Source organism: Lucilia cuprina, chromosome 4 (assembly GCF_022045245.1).
Source record: "Lucilia cuprina isolate Lc7/37 chromosome 4, ASM2204524v1, whole genome shotgun sequence".
NCBI lineage: Eukaryota > Metazoa > Arthropoda > Insecta > Diptera > Calliphoridae > Lucilia > Lucilia cuprina.
The window spans coordinates 73,556,387-73,577,327 of record NC_060952.1 but is presented as its reverse complement, the minus strand read 5'-3'; the positions used below and the strand labels follow the sequence as shown (position 1 = coordinate 73,577,327).

Sequence of the window (20,941 nt, the reverse complement as noted above, 5' to 3'; positions counted from 1 at the left end):
GCGAGTCAGTCATTCATATTAATAAATTGTTGCCTTTTTTCCAATTCTATGGAAAATTGTATTTTGTATTTTTGTTCACATTTTATTTATTATGCTCAATTTAACTTTTAAACATAACGAATAGTAGAAATATTTTTCAAATGTTAATAATGTAATTGTTTTATGGCTTTTAAGTCCTTTTCTGTTAAATTTGTTGGTGTTTTTAAAAAGGTCTATTATTGCATGTGTTATTATTAAATGTTTTGTAAATAGTTTTTAGTAATATTGTATTATTTGGTATTTAACTAAATAGTATTCAATATGCACATGAACAACTGCAGTTTTCTATTGATTTTTCATAATTTTCTGTAAAAAAATTAAAAAAGAATTGATTTAGCTTAATTGATTTGTTTTAATCCTAACCCATGCATTCTTTTTTGGATTTAAGTTCAGTTAATTTTGTTAGTATTGTTAAGTTTTCGCTCAAAAACATAAACAATGAACAGCTGTTTTTTGCAAATAATACTTTTGTAAAATGAAAACTTTTGGAAAAATGTTAAATAAACATTTAAAATAATCAAAATTTAATTTGCTTAAAAAGTTAAGTTTTTGTTTTTTCGAAATCATTATTTTATTATCGTTGTTGATTGTGTATTCTTATTTATGACTTATGTTTAATTAGCCAATAACCCTCAGTTAAACTAAGATAATAAGTAACGTTACTGTTTACTGAAAAACACAAAAGATATATTAAACTAGGTTTAAACAAAGAATGTAGATTATCTTTATCTAAAAAACCTGCCCTTAACAAGCCAATAAAAGATTTAGGTTTTTAGCCTGTTTTTCTTTACAGCTTTTTCCATAACAATAATTTACAATTTCCGAAGTGGAGACAGGATTCTCCAAGCCCTAGCTGATAGAAATTGGGGCAACAAACTTGATGGCTATTAAACGATTGACCGTTCATTGATAAAGTACGCTGACCCAAGTGTTGTCAGAAAGACTACATTGGAAGTATTCAAATACATGCCTAACATCACTTACATGAGAAAGAGAGTGAAAGTTTTCCTATTTAAGAACTATAACATCTTGGTGACTCCATATTTTCCCCAATTAAAGCTTCTCCGAAATAGGCTAGGAAAATTCTCCTTGTATACTAGAAATGTTGCTATTTGGTTTTATCGATAACAACTTAAAATTTTAAGTTAAAATTTATTACAACTTTCTTGGAGAAAAATTACAACTTATCAAAATCAGTTGTATACAACTGACAAGTAAGAAATTATAGTCGGGCGAGGCCGACCATATAATACCTTACACCTTTTACAAAAATAAAATGTGATTTAGTTCTCATAATAAAGCGTTTAAGTTGAATTGTATTTTGCCTCAGAAATTGTAGACATTTAAGTGAAATTTTGATGGAGGGCTTTTCATAGGGGCTAGGGTCATATGAGGACCTTTTATTATAGAATTCGTGAGGGTCATCAAGTCTAGTATAGAACTTGGTTTTGCAGCTTTTTGTCGAGATATACTCATTAAACATAATTATGAACTTAATAGCCCTATTCGGCGGGTTCAGTTGTATTGAAGCTAGGTAAAATAATAGACCGATGTAAACCATTTTCATTAGGCTTCGTCTAAGGTAACAAAAAATCATGTGCTAAATTTTATTGAATTATGTCCAAAATTGCGACCTGTAGTTTGATTACAAAGTTCTGAATTGAGTTGTAAATCATAATAGGGGCATAAGTTATCTTTGGAATATACTTTATAAGTATATGGTATGGTAATAATCACGACTCACACATTACAACTTTCTATTCAACCATTTTCTATTCAACTTGCATCTAGTAAGGGATCAATGCAGAATTGATGAAGTTTCAGGCCAAAATATGATGTAATCAAATTTTAAAAAGCTCTTCGAAACAAAAACGGAATCACAAGAAAAAGAATAAACAATTTCTTTTCGTGTTAATAATAACATCGAAATATTGGTTATAGACCGAAAAAAGTATATATGCGTATTCTTAAAACTTTTCAAATTCTAAGAAGATAGAGTCAAAAGATAGAGTCAAATGAAATTCGACATAAGTAAGTCCAGACATAAACGTATTACTCTGGTTGCTTTTGTGGTTAACTTTTGCAACATAAAAAATCTAAACTTTAAAATATAATATAGGCTATAGACTAGGCTATATAATATACTATAGACTAAATCCTTGACTAGATTATTGAATAGACTATAGACTAAACTATAGGCTAGTCTGTAAACTAGACTATAAACTTGACTATAGACTATACCATTAGTAGACTATACATTAAGTAAAACGCTAATATCAGGTTGGCTATAGACAAGTCTATAGACTAGACCAAAGACCAGACTATAGACTAGACTATAGACTAGACTATAGACTAGACTATAGACTAGACTATAGACTAGACTATAGACTAGACTATAGACTAGACTATAGACTAGACTATAGACTAGACTATAGACTAGACTATAGACTAGACTATAGACTAGACTATAGACTAGACTATAGACTAGACTATAGACTAGACTATAGACTAGACTACAGACTAGACTATAGACTAGACTATAGACTAGACTATAGACTAAACTATGAACTAGACTATAAACTAGACTATATAGACTAGACTATAGACTAGACTATATAGACTAGACTATAGACTAGACAATAGACTAGACTATAGACTAGACTATAAACTAGACTATAAACTAGACTATAAACTAGACTATAAACTAGACTATATAGACTAGACTATAGACTAGACTATATAGACTAGACTATAGACTAGACTATATAGACTAGACTATATAGACTAGACTATAGACTAGACTATAGACTAGACTATAGACTAGACTATAGACTTGACTATAGACTATACCAGACTATAGACTAGACTAAAGTATTGACTAAACTATAGTAAAGACTATACTATAGATAAGCCTATAGACTTCAATATAGACTAGACTACAGACTAGACTATAGACTAGACTATTATGAAATCTGTTGATTGGATTAGTAAAACGTTACCATCTGGTTGGCTGTCCATACTCGTAATCTGATACATATCTAAAAATATTTTTTTTTTTATACTTTCCTTCTTTTCCACTGCCCACTGTAAAAATACGATCACTTTTGTTTCACATATTTTCTATCCATGAAGTAAAGGAAGTGGGCGTGTTAGAAACACAGTGTAACGCCTTCTTTATTGTGACATGTTTGAGAAATAACAATTTAAAATTATATGTTTCCTTAGCATAACCAAGACTCTTCTAGTATTTCAAAATATCCAGCTGAAATATCCCTTGTGTACTAAAGTATCTACTAGTACGAGTTAGTTTATTTAGATTATTTTCTTGTCAGAGCCATTAAATAAAATTGTCATTAATGTGAAAAAATACATAATGGACGTTTTCCGATCGTAAACATTTAACACTCTTTAAACTGACCGGAATAGTTTTTATTTTTTGTTTTGCATTTGTTTCTTTCTACGCTTTAAAAACACGACAAACTTTATTTCATTTTGTATGTTTGTCGATATTTTACACATAAAAACAGAAAATTTGTTATTTTAGGGAAAAATAAAGGAAAACAGCAACAAAATATTGGTGACATAGCGTTATAGTATGACACCACAAATTCTGTTTTGTTGCTTATTTTTGAATAGTGGTTGTTGCTGCTATTCCTGTTGTAGTTGTTAGTGTTTTTTTTTGCAATAGGCGTTACAAAAACCATAACAAAATTCCCCAATGAATTTATTTTTTTTATCGTTTCTTTTGGCTTTTTTCTTGTATTTTTTTTTGTTGTACAATCAAACGCATAAAAACACTTTTACATTGAACCAAAATATATGAAATGCATGCATGAGTGTGTGTTAGTTTAGGCAAAAAGCAATTTGCCGTCGGCAAAATTTTCTTTTCGTTGTATCCACTTGTGTGTTGGACACAAAATAGAGGGGCTGGCAGCTTGAAAAAAGGAAAATAAAAACAAAAAGAGTTTTTTTTTGTATATTTTGTTGTGTTGTTCTTTTTTGTACTTTTTTGGATAAATATGCGATACGGGAACAATCCCAGAAGTAATTTTATTACAAGAACCTGGATACAGTGTATGTTGTTGTTGTTTTAACAAAAACAAAAAGCCGGTTGTTTTTGTTATGTTGATTATAATTCAGTTACTGATGCTTATTAAGGATTAGGTATATATGATGGAAGAAAATTATTAGGCGCCAATCCGTATTATATTCATCAGGTGGCAGTATCCAAAATAAGAGTTTAAATGGTGCAATATGTCAATAGTAAGAAATATCATTTAGTTTCAGGTAGAACTTGCAACCAACGTTAGCAATAAATTTTTCAGAAAATGTCTAACAATGGAAAAAACTTATATAGAGACAGGTTTATATACCATGGTCTTTATCTCACGGTGGTCTTTTTCATCCACTGGGTAGACTAGAGACGGTCTACCATGCGCCCCTGAATTCCTCTATGAAGAACTCAGGTGGCAATTTTTGTACATGGATGTTCGGTCCATGTAGAAGCACTTTGTTGAAGTACTCGAGCTATCTAATCTCTTGCCATAGCAGACACGTTGCGGAATGACAGGCCGCATAGGATTAATCCCCAATGCGTACCCCGACAATGAAAAATCAATCACTGGTCTAAAGTCAATAGAAGGGGGAGACGAGTCCCGATATCAGGTGAAATCAATCTTCCGACAATGCGGAAGTGAACCGATCAATGTAACAAGGGAAATATGAATTTCCAAAGTCAATTAATTCCAATAATTGCCCCGACAAATAGTCGCGCAGCATATATCAATATATCCTGTTCAGATGGCAACAGCACCGAAATGCTGACATGACAATTCCCCAGCATATACTGGCGTCCCACTACACGAACGGTAAAAGATACTGATCGGGTTTAGGAATACAGCATATGTTGCTTTGTACACAGACCTGTTCGAAGAGAGAATTATCCAACCCTTTAGGTATAAGATATATCAGTCCTTAAATTAACATTCTCTCCCCGCGATTTTGGGTATTAAACCACGCCTCTACATGAATCCCGAAGGAACCTCAACCAACTGACCAGCCAGGACACCCGTAGTGCCAGATTATATGGTGCTTTGGTTAGAGCCCATGCCAAATCATTCCGAGGCGAAGTCAAGATACATTTGACATCACCAGTTTATAGTCCCGGCAGACTAGATGTATTGGTAGCACCTCTTTACCCCAGGATTGCAGTACACCATGATGGAGATTTCATAATGCCCCCGGGGGGAATATATAACAGACTATTATACAGATAATTTTCAATATAATAAACGCTTATAGGTTAATTTCTGAAGAAAAAGTTAAATTGAGTCGACAATTTAGCCGCCGCCGCCACTGATCATATTGCATCGGCTGGTATCTCTGATACCAGTACGTCTTTACGAGAGTAAAGACAGTTTTCATATTAGTATTTATTAGTAAATACCACTTGACTTTCTCCAAGTAATCAAGAGAGTAAACACATAAACCAATAGCTTCATGTATCGACTCCTTTAGGCTAGTTTTCTTAATGTTTCCTCTTAAAATAATGGGTAATCTGGGTTCTAGGGTTAACCCTAAGTAGTTGTCAAGTTTTGCAACATTTAGATCAAGAGTAACCAATATCTTGTTGTTCCCTTTCGTACGATATGGATAGGTATTCATCTTATCATTCTGCATGTACAAATTGAGCGTACGGCTATGTTTAGTAGATGTGATGCAAATTAAGAGTTTCTCAGCCGTTCGGCAAAGAGTTAACGCTTTTGAAAATTTTAGTCATTTTTCTAACGTTGAACTGCCTGAATGGGCGGAAATTTACATTATCGCCCACCCCTGGATCTACGCCTATTATTTGATTGATTGATCCATATTTGAGACAATAGGCAGCGGTTGGCAAAAGCTTTTAAACTGCTCATATCTCGACTGTTAGTGTTTCGCAGCCATTTTTATATTTTGTGATCTTTGTATAGCAAAATCTTGCTTTGCTCAATCTATTCTATATGTCTTTCTTGTTGTCCCCGCTCTTTAATATTTTGATCCACATATAGCAGACGTAATCAACCTCGTCGATAGTTTGACCCGAGAGCTGAAATTGTGCGTGGAATTTCACATATTTGATTTAATTTGTATGAAAAGGTTTGAATTTGGACTTCATGCTTGAGAATGTGAAAAGACGTAGTCAACATAATTGATGTCATCCAGTCTGTCATGGAGACGCCATAAACTACTATGTTTATATTTGATTAGTTTTTTCGCTAACATTTTTCATCTAAAGATGATTATGACATAACCGATAGCGTCCTATTGTATTGATGTAGTATAAAAATAAGCATTGTTCTTTCAACATAGTTTTACAACTAATATAATCTTAAGAACAATATATTCTAATCAAATTTCGAAAAATAAGAATGGAATCTTAAGGTAGGGTTCTATATTTGAAACAAAAAGTCGACTTTCCCAATTTTTCAATTTACGAAATGTGGTTCTTTGATTTTGTTTATACCCTACACCACTTTTAGTGGGTTTGTGCTGATGTTTGTAACGCAGAATAATATTGGTACTATGCCCACCTTAAAGTATACCTACCAATCGGCTCAGAATCGTTTTCTGAGTCGATTTAGCATGTCCGTCCGTCCATGTAAACCTTGTAATCAAACTACAGGTCGTAATTTTGGAGATAATTCTATGAAATTTGGCACATGCACTTCTTTAGTTGACGAAGCTTATTGAAAATGGTTAATATCGGTCCATACAACTGAACCCGCCAAAGTTCATAAGTTTGTTTAACATCCTTGTATCGCGACAAAAAGCTACAAAGCCATGTTCCAGATATTTTGAATGTTTTAAAACCAACCTTTCGACTATTATTACATTTTATTTACAAAGTTGACTTTTCGATATTTTTTCAATTCGACTTAAATTGTTTTCGACAATAAGTCAATTTATAGACCCAAAGGGTCTACTAGACCTTTCTTTTAAGGTCTAATCAGCTTTCGACCACCGCTGGAAGAGAATATCAAAAGTTTTTGAAAGCTTGACAAAAGGCAAAATGTTGATTGCATGAGCTCGTAAAACAGCTCGAAAACGCTTGATCGTCTAATAGGAATAGATTGCTGGAGTGCCATTTCAAAAACAACCGTTTTCAATTATCAACTAAGACTAATCTATGAATTTTTATTAGCTATTCTATTAATTCTATATTAAAAAATCAAAAAAATATATATATTTTACATCCTGCCCACGTATCTAATGTCTGTCCTGTCTTCCTTTTGAAAACATGCAAAAATGTAAACATTTATAGAAGTATACTCTTGATTATTGTTAGAAACTTTAAATAGAAGAGGGAAAAAATCAACTAAAAATATTTTATAGAAAAAAAGAAAAAGAAACAAGAAAATAATAAACAAATTTGTATGTTACAATATCCGACGCCGTCGGTATTTTGATTTGATTTGTTGTCTTGTTTGGGTTTTTTTTTTGTTTTTATTCTTTTACTTTGTACTCTTTTTTATTTTTCTCATTATGATTGAGAACTGTTCTGCTAATTTGTTATTTATTTTTTTTTTGCTACAAAGATTCTCTCTTTCGTTTGTTGTTTTTATCTGTATTTTTTATATATAAATTTTTGTTTTTGCTTTTTTTGCCATTATGATTATACATTTTAGATTGACTGTTGTTGTTGTTATTGTTATTACTTTCAGATAATACTGTACCAATTGGTATTGCAGTGGCACGTAAAAGACCACAGGAAACAACAGCACCACCACCACCTGCTCCTCCTTCTTTAACAAGTTCCTCAACATTGCCTTTGTCACAACCACTTAATAAGGATATGAATTGTTTTGGTATACGAGTTGCTGATTTGGGTAAGTCATATAAATACATATACACACATATATATTTTTATTTGTACATTTAAATATGGTTATAAAAAGCAGTGGTCGACTGAAAGAGACTAGTTAAATAAAATAACACTAATGTGTTTGGGTTATGTAGATTGTAGTTTTTTTTATGTTTAATGTTAAAATATTTATTCTTATTGTATAGCTGTCAACCTTCTCGGCCTCTGTTGACTTTAAGTGTCGACCTTTGCTTTCCACTATATATGTGTGAATATTACACACATATAAACACTCATAAACGAGTACTTTTTCACAGAGTTTACACTTTTTTATGTTTACACTTAACAAAATGAATTGAGTAATTTGTACGCATTGTAAAACAAGTAAGAAGTTATAGTCGGTCGAGGCCGACCATATAATACTCTACACCTTTATACGAATAAAATGTGATTTAGTTTTCATAATAAATCATATAAGTTAAATTGTACCTTGCCTCAGATATACTTAAGCCATTTATTGTTTAATCGAACTGTGGATATTTCAGTTAAATTTTGAAGGGGACTTTTTATAGGGCCTAGGGTCAAATAAGGCCCTATAATTATAAAGTTCCTAAGGGTCATCAATGCTAGTATAGTGCAGCTTTTGCAGCTTTTTGTTGAGATACGAGTATATTAAAAATAATTGTGAACTTAAAAGCCCTGTTGTATGGGGGCTAGGTGAAATAATGAACCGATGTTAATAATTTTTAATAGGCTTCGTCTACGGTACCATAGAAGATGATGTGCCAAATTTTATCTCCAAAATTGCGACCTGTAGTTTGATTATAAGCCCTATTCCCCCCGAATAGTTGTATGGGGGCTATGTAAAATAATGAACTGATTTTAACCATTTTCAATAGGCTTCGTCCCTTGGACAATATAATTTCATGTCAAATTTCATTGAATTATATTTAATATTGCGACCTGTAGTTTGATTACAAGGTTTACATGGACGGTCAGACGGACCCTCCCACTAAAGTGGTGTAGGGTATACAAACAAATATACACGCCTTGTACCAAATTGACACCATAGTGTTTATAATTCTTTATGGAAGTATGTAACTACCTACAACAACAATATGTTGTCAGACAACGCACGTTGTCAACAATGAAACAAGTCGTTGTCGAAAACTAAATTGTATACACATCCGTTGTCTAAAAGTTAGCAAACGTGGTAAGCTCACTATCGACAACATATTGTTGTTAATAGTGGATGTTTTTGAAAAATTATAATAACTTTGGTATTAATTTGGTACCAGGCGCGTACATTTTTTTCCTTATTAATTCCTTAATCCTAAGTATGGGATTCTTTTAAAACAAATGCTAAATGCGTGATTCAAGTACAGATCGGTTAAGTGCGAAAAACTTAATTTAATTATAACTTCTTTAATAATAATAGATCTTCATATTTACTTCAGTTTTATATTCAGACCTGTTGCTATTGATTTGTTTAATCAAAATCGATGTGTCATTCTGATGACATGCTTTTCATTTTAATTGAAAGTTAAAAAAATATTTTTCTTTCTGTGTATTCATTCAGTTGTTTTGCATTATTTTTTTGTGTTTGTAAATGTTTATTTTTTACTTTTTTATTTACACACTTCTTTTTTTTTGGTGCCTTTTTTATATATGTATTTTTTTCCAATCATTTTGTTTTTATTTTGTTGACATACAAAAGAGTGAAAGAGTTTTTTTTCTTCATTTTATTTATATAATACATGTGTTATTTCATTATTTGTTTTGCTGTTTAAGGGGGATCTTTTAGAAATGTTTAAAATTTCCTATAGGCACAACATATCTTTTATACATATAAGCTTTTAAATATATTTCTATTAATGATATAGTTTTTAATAGAATTTAGCAAACGTTGTTTAATACTATGAAAAATTTCATTAGTATCACAACTAGTTGTAGAACTCATGATTATAGCCTATACTCTTTCTTTGTACGAAATTATTACCTTCAAAATTGCTGCAGTAACAGCTTGATAGAGTAGCTATTCATTCTATGGAATGGTTCTGGGACTACATAGTTGTTTAATCAACGTTTTTGCTTAGAATTTGTTAGCCGTTCTCATGATTCTTATTCAGCAGGAACTTTACAAGTTTGTGCAGATCAGATGGACAAGAACATCCGATAGTTGGACTTCTTACTTGGTTACTTTATAAAACCCAAGGACATTGTCACTGATAGATTTTTAACGTATGCGATTAAGGATATTGACAACCCAATGTCAGATCATTGATTTGTAGGAGCACTCGGCCGACAAATAGGCTTCTTACTTGGTTACTTCACAAAACCCAAGGTCATTTTCACTGAATGGTCTTTAAAGTATGCGATTAAGGTTTTTATTTTATTTATTTATTTAAAAAATTTTAATTACAATTGAAAATTATAATTAAAATAAAGTATAAAGCACTAGCTGCTTTGGCTTTCGGCTTTAGTTGTATGATTTAAAGAATTGAGTTACAGAGTTTAAAATTTGTACATATAAAATACAAATTAAATTTTTTTTAATAAGTTTATAGTTCGAAAAAATTCTATACAATTAGAAATATTTTTTTTAGTGGAGTTTTTAAGTCCTTCTAGGGGATTGGTTCCATTAAAAATAAGATCACGGGTAGACTGGAGTTTTGTGCGATTAAGGTTATTGACCATCTACATAGAGGGAAAAAGATGTCTGATAGCAAATTGACACTAAAATGATTATAATTTTTCAATAACATCTGTTCTTAAAGTAAAAACATATGTCAAGATTGAAACAATTCGTTGTCAATATTGAGCTTACCACGTTAGTTAATATTTAGACAACGGATGTGTATAAAATTTTGATAACGACAACGAATTGTTTCAATGTTGCGCTTTCTGACAACATATTGTTGTCGTACGTATGTACGTACATATATACTTTGACAACCGATGTTATTGAGAAATTACAAACACTTTGGTGTCAATTTGGTACTAGGTGTGCATGTTTCTTTTTTCCCTCTGTGTAATAGAAGATCATTGATTTGTAGGAGCTCATGCTTGGAAATTGAATCTTTCGTATAATGACTTCTTTACAAGTTATAGTACATAATAAGAATGAAGAGAAGACTACCGAACACTTTTTGTGCCTGTTACCCGCTTTTTATGATTTTGAAATGGCAACCTAAGGCTGTGATTATTTGCATGAATTTGGGGCGATCCTTCTGATGTTAAAGTAGAGACATATCAATTCGATAGGTTGATGTCTTGACCTGTTCAGCTAACACAACGAGAACTATTTTGAAACTAATTGAGTCTGCTACATGCTGGCTGCCTCTAAAATCTAACTATATAAGGAATTTGTTCCATTGATTTAAATATTCGAAACTAGCTTTATGTGGTTAGAAGTGGTGTACTAAACATGAAAAACATATCAGTTTAGTCCTTTATAAAAGGTTTATAAAACAAAATTTTCATACAAAATCTAATCTAAAACTCGTTAATAAAATAAAAATTTTGTTTGTGAATAACGGAGAGAGAGAGAGTTCATAAAGATTGGCAGCAATTCATGCCATAATTTTAAAGCGTTTGCAACCAGCGGGATTCATTAAAGGAGAGAAATTCGGTGTCAAATGTATTTTTGCCAAGAACTTTGGAAAGCGAAGAAATGTCAAGCTGCCAAAACAACAATAAAGCAAAATGTTCATGGCGCTCTGTATTTGGTAGGACTAAAAGAACACTTTCTATTATCAGCTTCTGAAGTCTAGCAGCTCATAATCAAATGATTTGAAGAGAGCTCAAATATAAAAGCTTGATATTTGATCATAACAACGTTTGACAGTATATTACAATACCTATTACATACTAACGACTTAGAAGGAGTTTTTAGGAAACTAACACTAAAGATTTTGCCCCGTCAGAGACCTATATGTTTCGATCGATGCATAACGGCTCTGCTGGAATAACCTTCACTTAAGAAAAGGGTCTCCGAGATTGGTCTGATTCGTTCAAAGCTGAACAGATCTTTTGAGACAGAGTGTATATGTTACCAAAATGTTGATAAAGGTGATGGCTATATCAATGAAAAGGGATCAACAAGAATCACTTAATGCTCTAAAAGCATTCAACTGTGCGTTTTTTCTGTCTTGTAAGGATCTGGTCTCTTAACAATTTGGCTTAAATACTCGTAATGTTGTCGCCTTAGAATATGAAATTTAAAAATGAAATTAAATCCTTTATATGTTTCAATGATTAAAAGGCAAATATGAATGTTTCAAACTGAAAAAATTATGAATCAAGAGAAATTGAAAGCCTCAAGATGTTGTCGGACAAATACATATATTTTAAAACATCCCTTGTTGTTGGTCAGCACTGACACGTTGCATGATGATGTATATCCTAGATCGGACGATGACTGCTAGAGATTTTACGAATTTTCGAATAAAACCCTAAAAATACAAAAAGAAGAGAAAGAGTTACATAGTAAAAGAATAGAAAATAAAGTGTAATACAATGTATAAACAAAAATCTAAAAAAAAATTTTGACATAACATTGTCATAAACCGGATTCTTAATTGAAAAACTTACAATGAAAATGTCAAAAGATTTCAAAAGGTGTAACCACCACCGTTGCCATCCATCACCACCACAAAACACAAGCTAAAAGCCACAACATTCAAAAAACCACACAGCACGTGCTAAATGAATGAGTGACGGATGGACAGGCGGACGGACGAAAGACGAAGAAACTGAATGCTTCTCTAGAAAACTAAATGACTGACTGTCTCAATGAATAAGTGACTGGCTAACTGACTGGCTGGTTGTTTGGCTGACGTACTAGTTGGCTGTGTGGCCACAAGGAGAAAGAATACAAGAATATACGAATGAAAGAAGTTTAACCACCAGTCGTCGTCAGTCAGCCAAGCAATTCTGTCTATAGACAGGCAATACATACAATACAACAATATTCATACATATGTACGTATGTATGTACATATTTGTGATATTCGTAACAGCAACAATAAAATTTCCACGAAATTTATAAATTTACTCGTTCCCTCGCTAGCTCCCAGCACAACTATAACATTTAAATATTTCCCATGATTATGTTAATTTTTACCTTTTTTCATTATTAGTTTTTGCGTTTGAATTTGAAATTAGAAACATGAAATGATTTTTGCTTTTTGTGTTTTTTTTTTGTTTAATCCTATTCCACAGAAACCCTTACTCATTCCAACAAAGTGTTAAAATATAATTCGGTATTAATATTTGAAATTTGAAATTTTTTTAAATGTATTTGTAAATATAATACGTTCAAAATGGTTGGAATTATTGAATTTTATATAACCAATATATACATTTATAGTCTAATTGTTAGATTTATGTTTTCGAATCCATAACCTTCCTTACGAGGAAGTCAAACTTTACTTCTTAGTTTAAAAAGGGACAGTCAGAAAGCTAGTCAAAGGGCTGTGAATAAATGGTAATAAAAATTTATCTGCTAGTCAGACCTAAGTAAAATCCTAATTTATTATTTAATCTAAAAAAAAACAACGATATTGTTTCTGGGGTTGATAGCCAAAAAAGCCGCCAATGAAGGTTCTTCTAGTCAAGGAACACAACGTCATGTTGACTAACCAGTTCTTTCTGGGATGTAATCGGAGGAGTCATCCTAACTTTAACATTACACATTTGAATACTCTTCCGAGGCATGTCAGGAAGGATCTTCGTCGCAGGTTTCGGAAGAAAACTTGCAGCGGAAAACAAGAGTAGTTCTGGCACATCTGTGAACGGGATGGAGCAATACGCTCAATGCTTACTGGTCACATATAGACCGTTTGGTAACCAACGAGAGTACATGTAGAACTGAACTAGAACTAAACAAGAAATGAACTATAACTGAACTAGAACTGAACTAGAACCGAACTAGAACCGAACTGGAACTACAACTGAACTAGAACTGAACTAGAACTGAACTAGAAATGAACTAGAACTGAACTAGAACTGAACTAGAACTGAACTAGAACTGAACTAGAACTGAACTAGAACTGAACTAGAACTGAACTAGAACTGAACTAGAACTGAACTGGAACTGAACTAGAACTGAACTAGAACTGAACTAGAACTGAACTGGAACTGAACTAGAACTGAACTAGAACTGAACTAGAACTGAACTAGAACTGAACTAGAACTGAACTAGAACTGAACTAGAACTGAACTAGAACTGAACTAGAACTGAACTGAACTAGAACTGAACTAGAACTGAACAAGAACTGAACTAGAACTGAACTAGAACTGAACTAGAACTGAACTAGAACTGAACTAGAACTGAACTAGAACTGAACTAGAACTGAACTAGAACTGAACTAGAACTGAACTAGAACTGAACTAGAACTGAACTAGAACTGAACTAGAACTGAACTAGAACTGAACTAGAACTGAACTAGAACTGAACTAGAACTGAACTAGAACTGAACTAGAACTGAACTAGAACTGAACTAGAACTGAACTAGAACTGAACTAGAACTGAACTAAACTGAACTAGAACTGAACTAGAACTGAACTAGAACTGAACTAGAACTGAACTAGAACTGAACTAGAACTGAACTAGAACTGAACTAGAACTGAACTAGAACTGAACTAGAACTGAACTAGAACTGAACTAGAACTGAACTAGAACTAGAACTGAACTAGAACTGAACTAGAACTGAACTAGAACTGGACTAGAACTGAACTGGAACTGAACTAGAACTAGAACTGAACTGGAACTGAACTAGAACTGAACTAAATCTGAAGGATTTCTTGCTAATAAGGAGTTAAGTTGTTCTTTGTAAGTCATTACTGGACTTATTTTAAGTAATACAGACGTTATCTAGCAGACATTGAAATTTAAGTTGCTTTTGCTGGGCAATAAACATTTTCCCCACTTGCTGGGCTCCACTGTTCAATAATCAAACGTAACAAATGGCTCTACACAAGTCAAGTAACGGATTATGAACATTTTTGAATTTTTTTTATAACTAAGAAAAACCCACCACTAAGACCAATCAATTGTATAATTAACAAAATAATATAAAAAGTCATAAACTAAAATTTTATGATTTTTTCTATAATAAATACCAAAATGAGAAGAAAAAACTAACAAAAAAAGCTATAAAATGCTTTAAAAAATTTTTCTAAAAATGGTGAAGATTTTATTTTTTAATAAATACAAAAAAAAAAAAAAAAAAAAACACTACATGCTAAAAAGAGTAGAAATAAAAAAATAAAAATTTAAAATAGGGTAAATGCACCTAATGTCGGCATCACCCAGTAGTCGGCATCTTTTACATAAAAATGTAAATAAATAAGAAAAGCTGTACAAATTTATTAAGGTTTGATCTATATTTCATAGAAAATATGGTCTTTTTGCTTTATGAAATGAGTAAATTTAAGTAGGATTACTAATTTCCTCTATATTTGACGTTATTTAGAGACAGCTTTGCAGCATTTGTAGTACTGTCAGTTTTCTTAAAAAAAATTTAGTTTTAGTGCCACCTTAAACAAGTGAATATTTATATGAAATTAAATGATTTATTTGACAAAAATTGATTTAAATGAAAGAAAACAGTTGAAATATTCAATTTAAAGTGAAAAAGTTAGTTAAAAAGATATTTTTTTGTAATTTTAATCGCTGCCGCCATTAGGAACACAATTTTTCATAAATTCTTATTGTCGGCATAGGGGTGCCGACTACTGGGTATTAAGTTCGATCATACGTATTCTATAGTCGGCACTCTAAAATTTATTATTTCTCTATAGAAAATTGGGTATATTACTATGAAAAATTTCTATATAACAATTTTCTCTTCAAAAATTATATGTATAACAGTTATTTTTGTAAAAAAATTTATGTATAACACTTCTCTATAAAAATTTATGTATATTACAATTTCCTCTATAGAAAATTGATTGTACAACATTTGTTTCTATAGAGAATTATGTGTATACAATTTTTTTCTATAGAAAATTTTATGTATAACAATTTTTGATACAAAAAATTATGTGTATATCAGTTTTCTCTATGAAAAATTGTGTGTATACCCTTTTTTTCTATAGAAAATTACTTCTATAATAGCTTTTTCTACGGAAGATTACAATTTTTTACTACAGAATATAATTTTCTATACAAAAAATATGTGTATAACAGTTTTTTCTATTAAATATTTTGCATATTGAAATTTTTTCTAACAAAATTGCTTCTTAACTGTGTTTTTACAAAAAATTATGAGTATAACATTTTTTTTCTATAGAAAATTCCTAGTATGACAATTTTTCTATAGAAAAGTGTTCTTATTATAATATCCTCTACGAAACTTATGTTAAATTTTTTCCTATAGGAAATTGCATATTTTTATAAAAGTTTTTTTTTAAAAATAGTACATATAACACTTTTCCCTATAAAAAAATTACTTTTTTCTCTAACAAAAAATATAATATTGTACAGAAAATTGCATGTATAACTCTTTTTCTATAGAAAAAATTTTTTATGTATACTTATTACAATTATAATTATGTTTATAACATATTTTTCTACAGAAAAAACGATATTATTACAGTTATTTCTATAGAAAAAATTTAATTAAATATTTTTCTATAAATAAATATGCTTTTTTCAAACAAAAAATCTACTGCCGACTATAGGGACATTTTTTGTCGAACTTAGGAACACTGGTGCCGACTATTGGAAAATGTGGAGTTTTTAACAAAATTTACAAATTACTAAAAACTGGTTATTTGTTTTTCAAAAAAGTTAAATAGATCTAAAACTTAACTAAACACATAATTGAAATAACTAAAAATCATCGTAATAACATTTACCAACTCTTTAGGGGGATAGTTTGAAAAAGAGAAAAAAGTTAAACTGCCGACTATTGGTACATTTACCCTATGTAATAAAAATCATTAAATTGCAAAATACTTTAGCAAAAATAAAATAAAAATAATAATAAACATATAAATTTATACAAATATAAATTAAAATATGTATTGTATAATAAACAAAAAGAAAAATTAAAACAAATTAATACAAAATAAGACTAAAATAAACAAAAAAACATTGAAAAAAAAGAAACCAATACATAATAATGAAACAACAACAAAATTTGATAAAAACAAATACAGAAATATATTCCCCCTTCCCTGGTGGTGGTTGTTGTTTATAAACTACAATAGAAAAGCGATTAAAACAAAAACAACTTTAACTAAGAGAAAAAAACTTGTTTTTTTTATACAAAGTTTCTGTTTTTTTTCTTCTCATTTTGCTTTAATTTTAATGTTAAAACGAGAATTTTTTATAATAAAGAAAACAATAATAACAACAACACATATTGAAATTTATACACAAATGTATTCAAATGTTTAAAGTTTAAACATTAATAAACTCGACTCGAACTCAATTCAAGTGAATTGTATTGAACCAACGAACTAAAAATCAAATCAAATGCAAACAAATAACAAAAAATCATATTGTTGTTGTTCTTGTTTTTTTCTAAAGTATTTTGTTTTTGCTTTTAAGCCTGTTACACTAAAAAAAAATATATATGTACATATAAAAAAGATGACAGAATGGAGATTATGCCAACACACATATACACACAAACAAACACATGTATGTATGTATGTAAACAAATTAAAACTAAAGTAGAGTAAAAACAAAAACAAATGTTAAGAATTGATAAAGAGAGACTCATTAAATACTGCTGCTACTCTTGAACTATATGGGGGAAAAAATTGTTTGTAAGTGGACAAAAAAAATGTTGTTAAAATGCCGTCGGCAAATTGTATAAAAAGTATTTTTTAATAATTTGTCTATTATTTAAATTAAAATTTAACAAGAATTTGTTATATAAATAGTAATTGCAAAGTTTAGTTATAATTAAATAAAAATTGTTTTAAAATAATTATTTATTACACAGTCCAAATGTATACTTTGGTCTCTGTATTAAAAAATTGTTGATCTTTATAAAATTTTGGCTACAATTCGAAATGGTTTAAACAGTTAACGATCGCTTGTATGATTAGGAGCATGTTGTTACGGATATGGCCCTAAATTTAAAGTCGTAGGCTTCTGGAAGTCTAGGTATTTAATTAAAAAGTCTATTTTGTGAAATATCAAATTTATTCCCAACAATATTGGTCTCTGCATTAAAACATTGTAGGTCTTTGAAATATTAAAACTTTATAAAATTTTGACAATAACTAGAAAAAGTTTCAATAGTTTCCGATCATTTGTATTATTTGGAACCCGATGTTACGAAATCGGTTCTAAATTCAAAGCTACAGTGTCCGGGAAGTCTAAGCATTTCTTCCAAAAGCCTATTTTGTGTAATATCAATTATATTCCCAGCAACATTGGCTCTTGATGTCCAACACTACCCTCTTATAGCTAAACTGATGGATCAATGGCTTTAACGGATGTGAATTGCTGATTTTATATTCTTCATAATTAAACAATAATGAGCTTTAAGATATAGGCCTAATTTTCAGGATACAGTAGGATATAAAACATGAATATCCGAATTTCTTCTGACAGTAAACCTCTCCCGGAACGTCTTACCTTGATGATCTTTCCCATCTTGGTGTTATTGCAATATGAGGGAAAAGAGTTACTACCTCTTATCTCCCACAACTATAAACTCTGATGTCAAATGTTTTCTAGGCATTTCCTTAGAATAATTTGAACTGGGAGTGAGTCAAACAATTACCTCTTTTGGCATTCGGTAGTTCATATAGTTAGGTTTTCGAACTTTGTCTTGTGACGGTTATTGGAGAGGTGCCAAACTATCAGAAAGAAAATTTTGGATGCACGATGAATACAATAATTCGGTATAAGTTCTGCGCTGTTGCCGAGACATTAGATAACCCGTAGAGGTTATCCAATTAACCTAAAAAACTGAGGACTTGTTCTTAGGGACAGTCTAAGTACTAGATCAACAGATAGGTTGACCTGATCTCCACATTTCGCTGAAGTTGTTGGGACTTTAAAGATTTAAACAATGATTGCTGTAGTATGAGCGCATTTTAGGAGGTTAAATCTTCCGAATAGTAACAACTATAGAAGGTATGCGCTATGTTAACACCTAAGGTTCAGAAAAAGATTGTTGTAATATGAACGAATACTAGGTGGTTGAATCTTAAGTACAACGATAACTGTAGAAGGCATCCGGAATGTTTATACTAGTCTGACCGGAGGTCGTAGGTTCGATTCAGACCAGAGACACTGGTATGAGAGCGAATAACTGGAGGTTTAGCCGTAATTCTTCGGATTTCACACTAACTATTTAACTGAAGTTGTCATGACTATGAAGAGTCTATTGAATATTTTCCTTGTATCTCTACTGCTGTGTTAGGTATAACGACTGGTATTGCATTATATGGTGGCGTGCTTTTAAATGGTTAGATTCCGTGCTTAATATGGACATATAAAGTCGTATGACGAGGCACGATTCGCAGAACTCTGTTTATGCAGAATTGATGTAATGTCTGATAATGGTCTTTGCTATCTTATACTAAAAACTCTAAAGATGGTAAATCCAGTTGCAAGTAGTAATGCAGTCGGTATTGGTTCAATTTAAAGGTCAGCGGCTTCTTTTCAAATCAGAAATTTGACAGTTGAACTTTGAATTTAGGAAGTTGAGAGTTAATTGATGATATTAGAAAATTGAGTGTGGAATATCCCTGTAGCATTGATATTATGTGTAAACTGTAATCGACTGCTAGGTTGGCTGAGGAACGGAAAATGGTGTATTCTTAACTTTAAGTAAAGAGCGCTTGGCTAGTAAAGAGTAAAAAGGCTGAACGTCCGAAAGTTATCGACAAAACTGCATCGAAATTAAGGGGCATTCGTTCTATATTTTGACTATTAAAAAGCTCATATATAAATCGATCATAGTCTACAGATTTGGATATAATGTAACAGCGGCTCCCAACAAGGAAAAAATCAAGATGCGACGATTCATAGTTATCTACCTCGCAACATGATTTTGATGGATTTGCAGGTTTATACGAGTTTATAATCACTATGGTGGCATAAATAAATTGCCTAGACGTGCGATTTCAAAGAAGTTCAAAGGGAAATATCTTGTGAAGACAGTTCGTTTCACCAAATCGCCAAATTGGAGTTATTCGAAACTACGCGATCAAAGTCTAGATCTACAAAGCATCACTATGGATTGTCAGATGTTTTCAGTTTTTTTATCGGTAATTTGAAAATTTTTTCAACTTTCCGACGGCATTTAGTTTTTTTTTAACTCATAAAAATATAAGTACTTTATTAAAAATATCACAAATATTTTGTGTTATTTGAAAACCTCTGCTAAAAGCATTTTGAAATAGAGTTTTTTTGTGTAAAAAATACAAATGATTGCGAAAAAAACAATGTTTTTGACAGCATATGATAGAATGAATATTCTGCTATGACTCATTAATACACAAGCCTTTTGTGGCATGTACTTGGAATTGTTGTTTTTTTATTTTATAATCAACCTGTTTTAAACGTATAATAATACTTATTATTATTTATAAAAATAAAAATCAAATGAAATACAATTAACTTATTGCTGCAGTCAGTAATGTTTATGTGTCAATCAATAATTTTATTTTTTATTTAGAACAAAATAACAGAATTTTTTTTCGGGGCTTTTTATTACTTAAATTGATAACCTATGTTATTTGGGGAGTATGAATCGTTCGATTTAAGCAAAATTATTAACAGAATTTATTATAAAACCCAATGATAACACAAGTTAAATATGTTGTTTTTTTGTCGTATTTTTTAAAAATTAAATCTATAAAATTTTAATGCAATTCGTGGTTACTGACAAGCGATTTAAAATCAGTCATGGGCAGTTTTTAAAGTTAATTTGCGTGTACATAAGTAATTTCTTTACAAACAGGTTTTTGTTGTGAAAATCAATTAAATTGAATGGGCATTTATTCACCGAAATAACATTATTCTAATCATTTGTCGGGAAGAACTATTCATATTGGAAGGAGGAAAACATAAACAAATTATTC

The 20,941-nt window shown here is 30.9% G+C and overlaps 1 protein-coding gene across 1 annotated transcript in view; it reads left to right on the top strand.

The window, feature by feature from the left end:
- LOC111684103 (protein winged eye) overlaps positions 1-20,941 on the top strand; it is a 64,011-nt gene that overhangs the window by 8,894 nt on the left and 34,176 nt on the right. Inside the window, 1 exon segment of the mRNA XM_046949472.1 lies at positions 7,740-7,904. Coding sequence (XP_046805428.1) covers positions 7,740-7,904 — 165 coding nt within the window.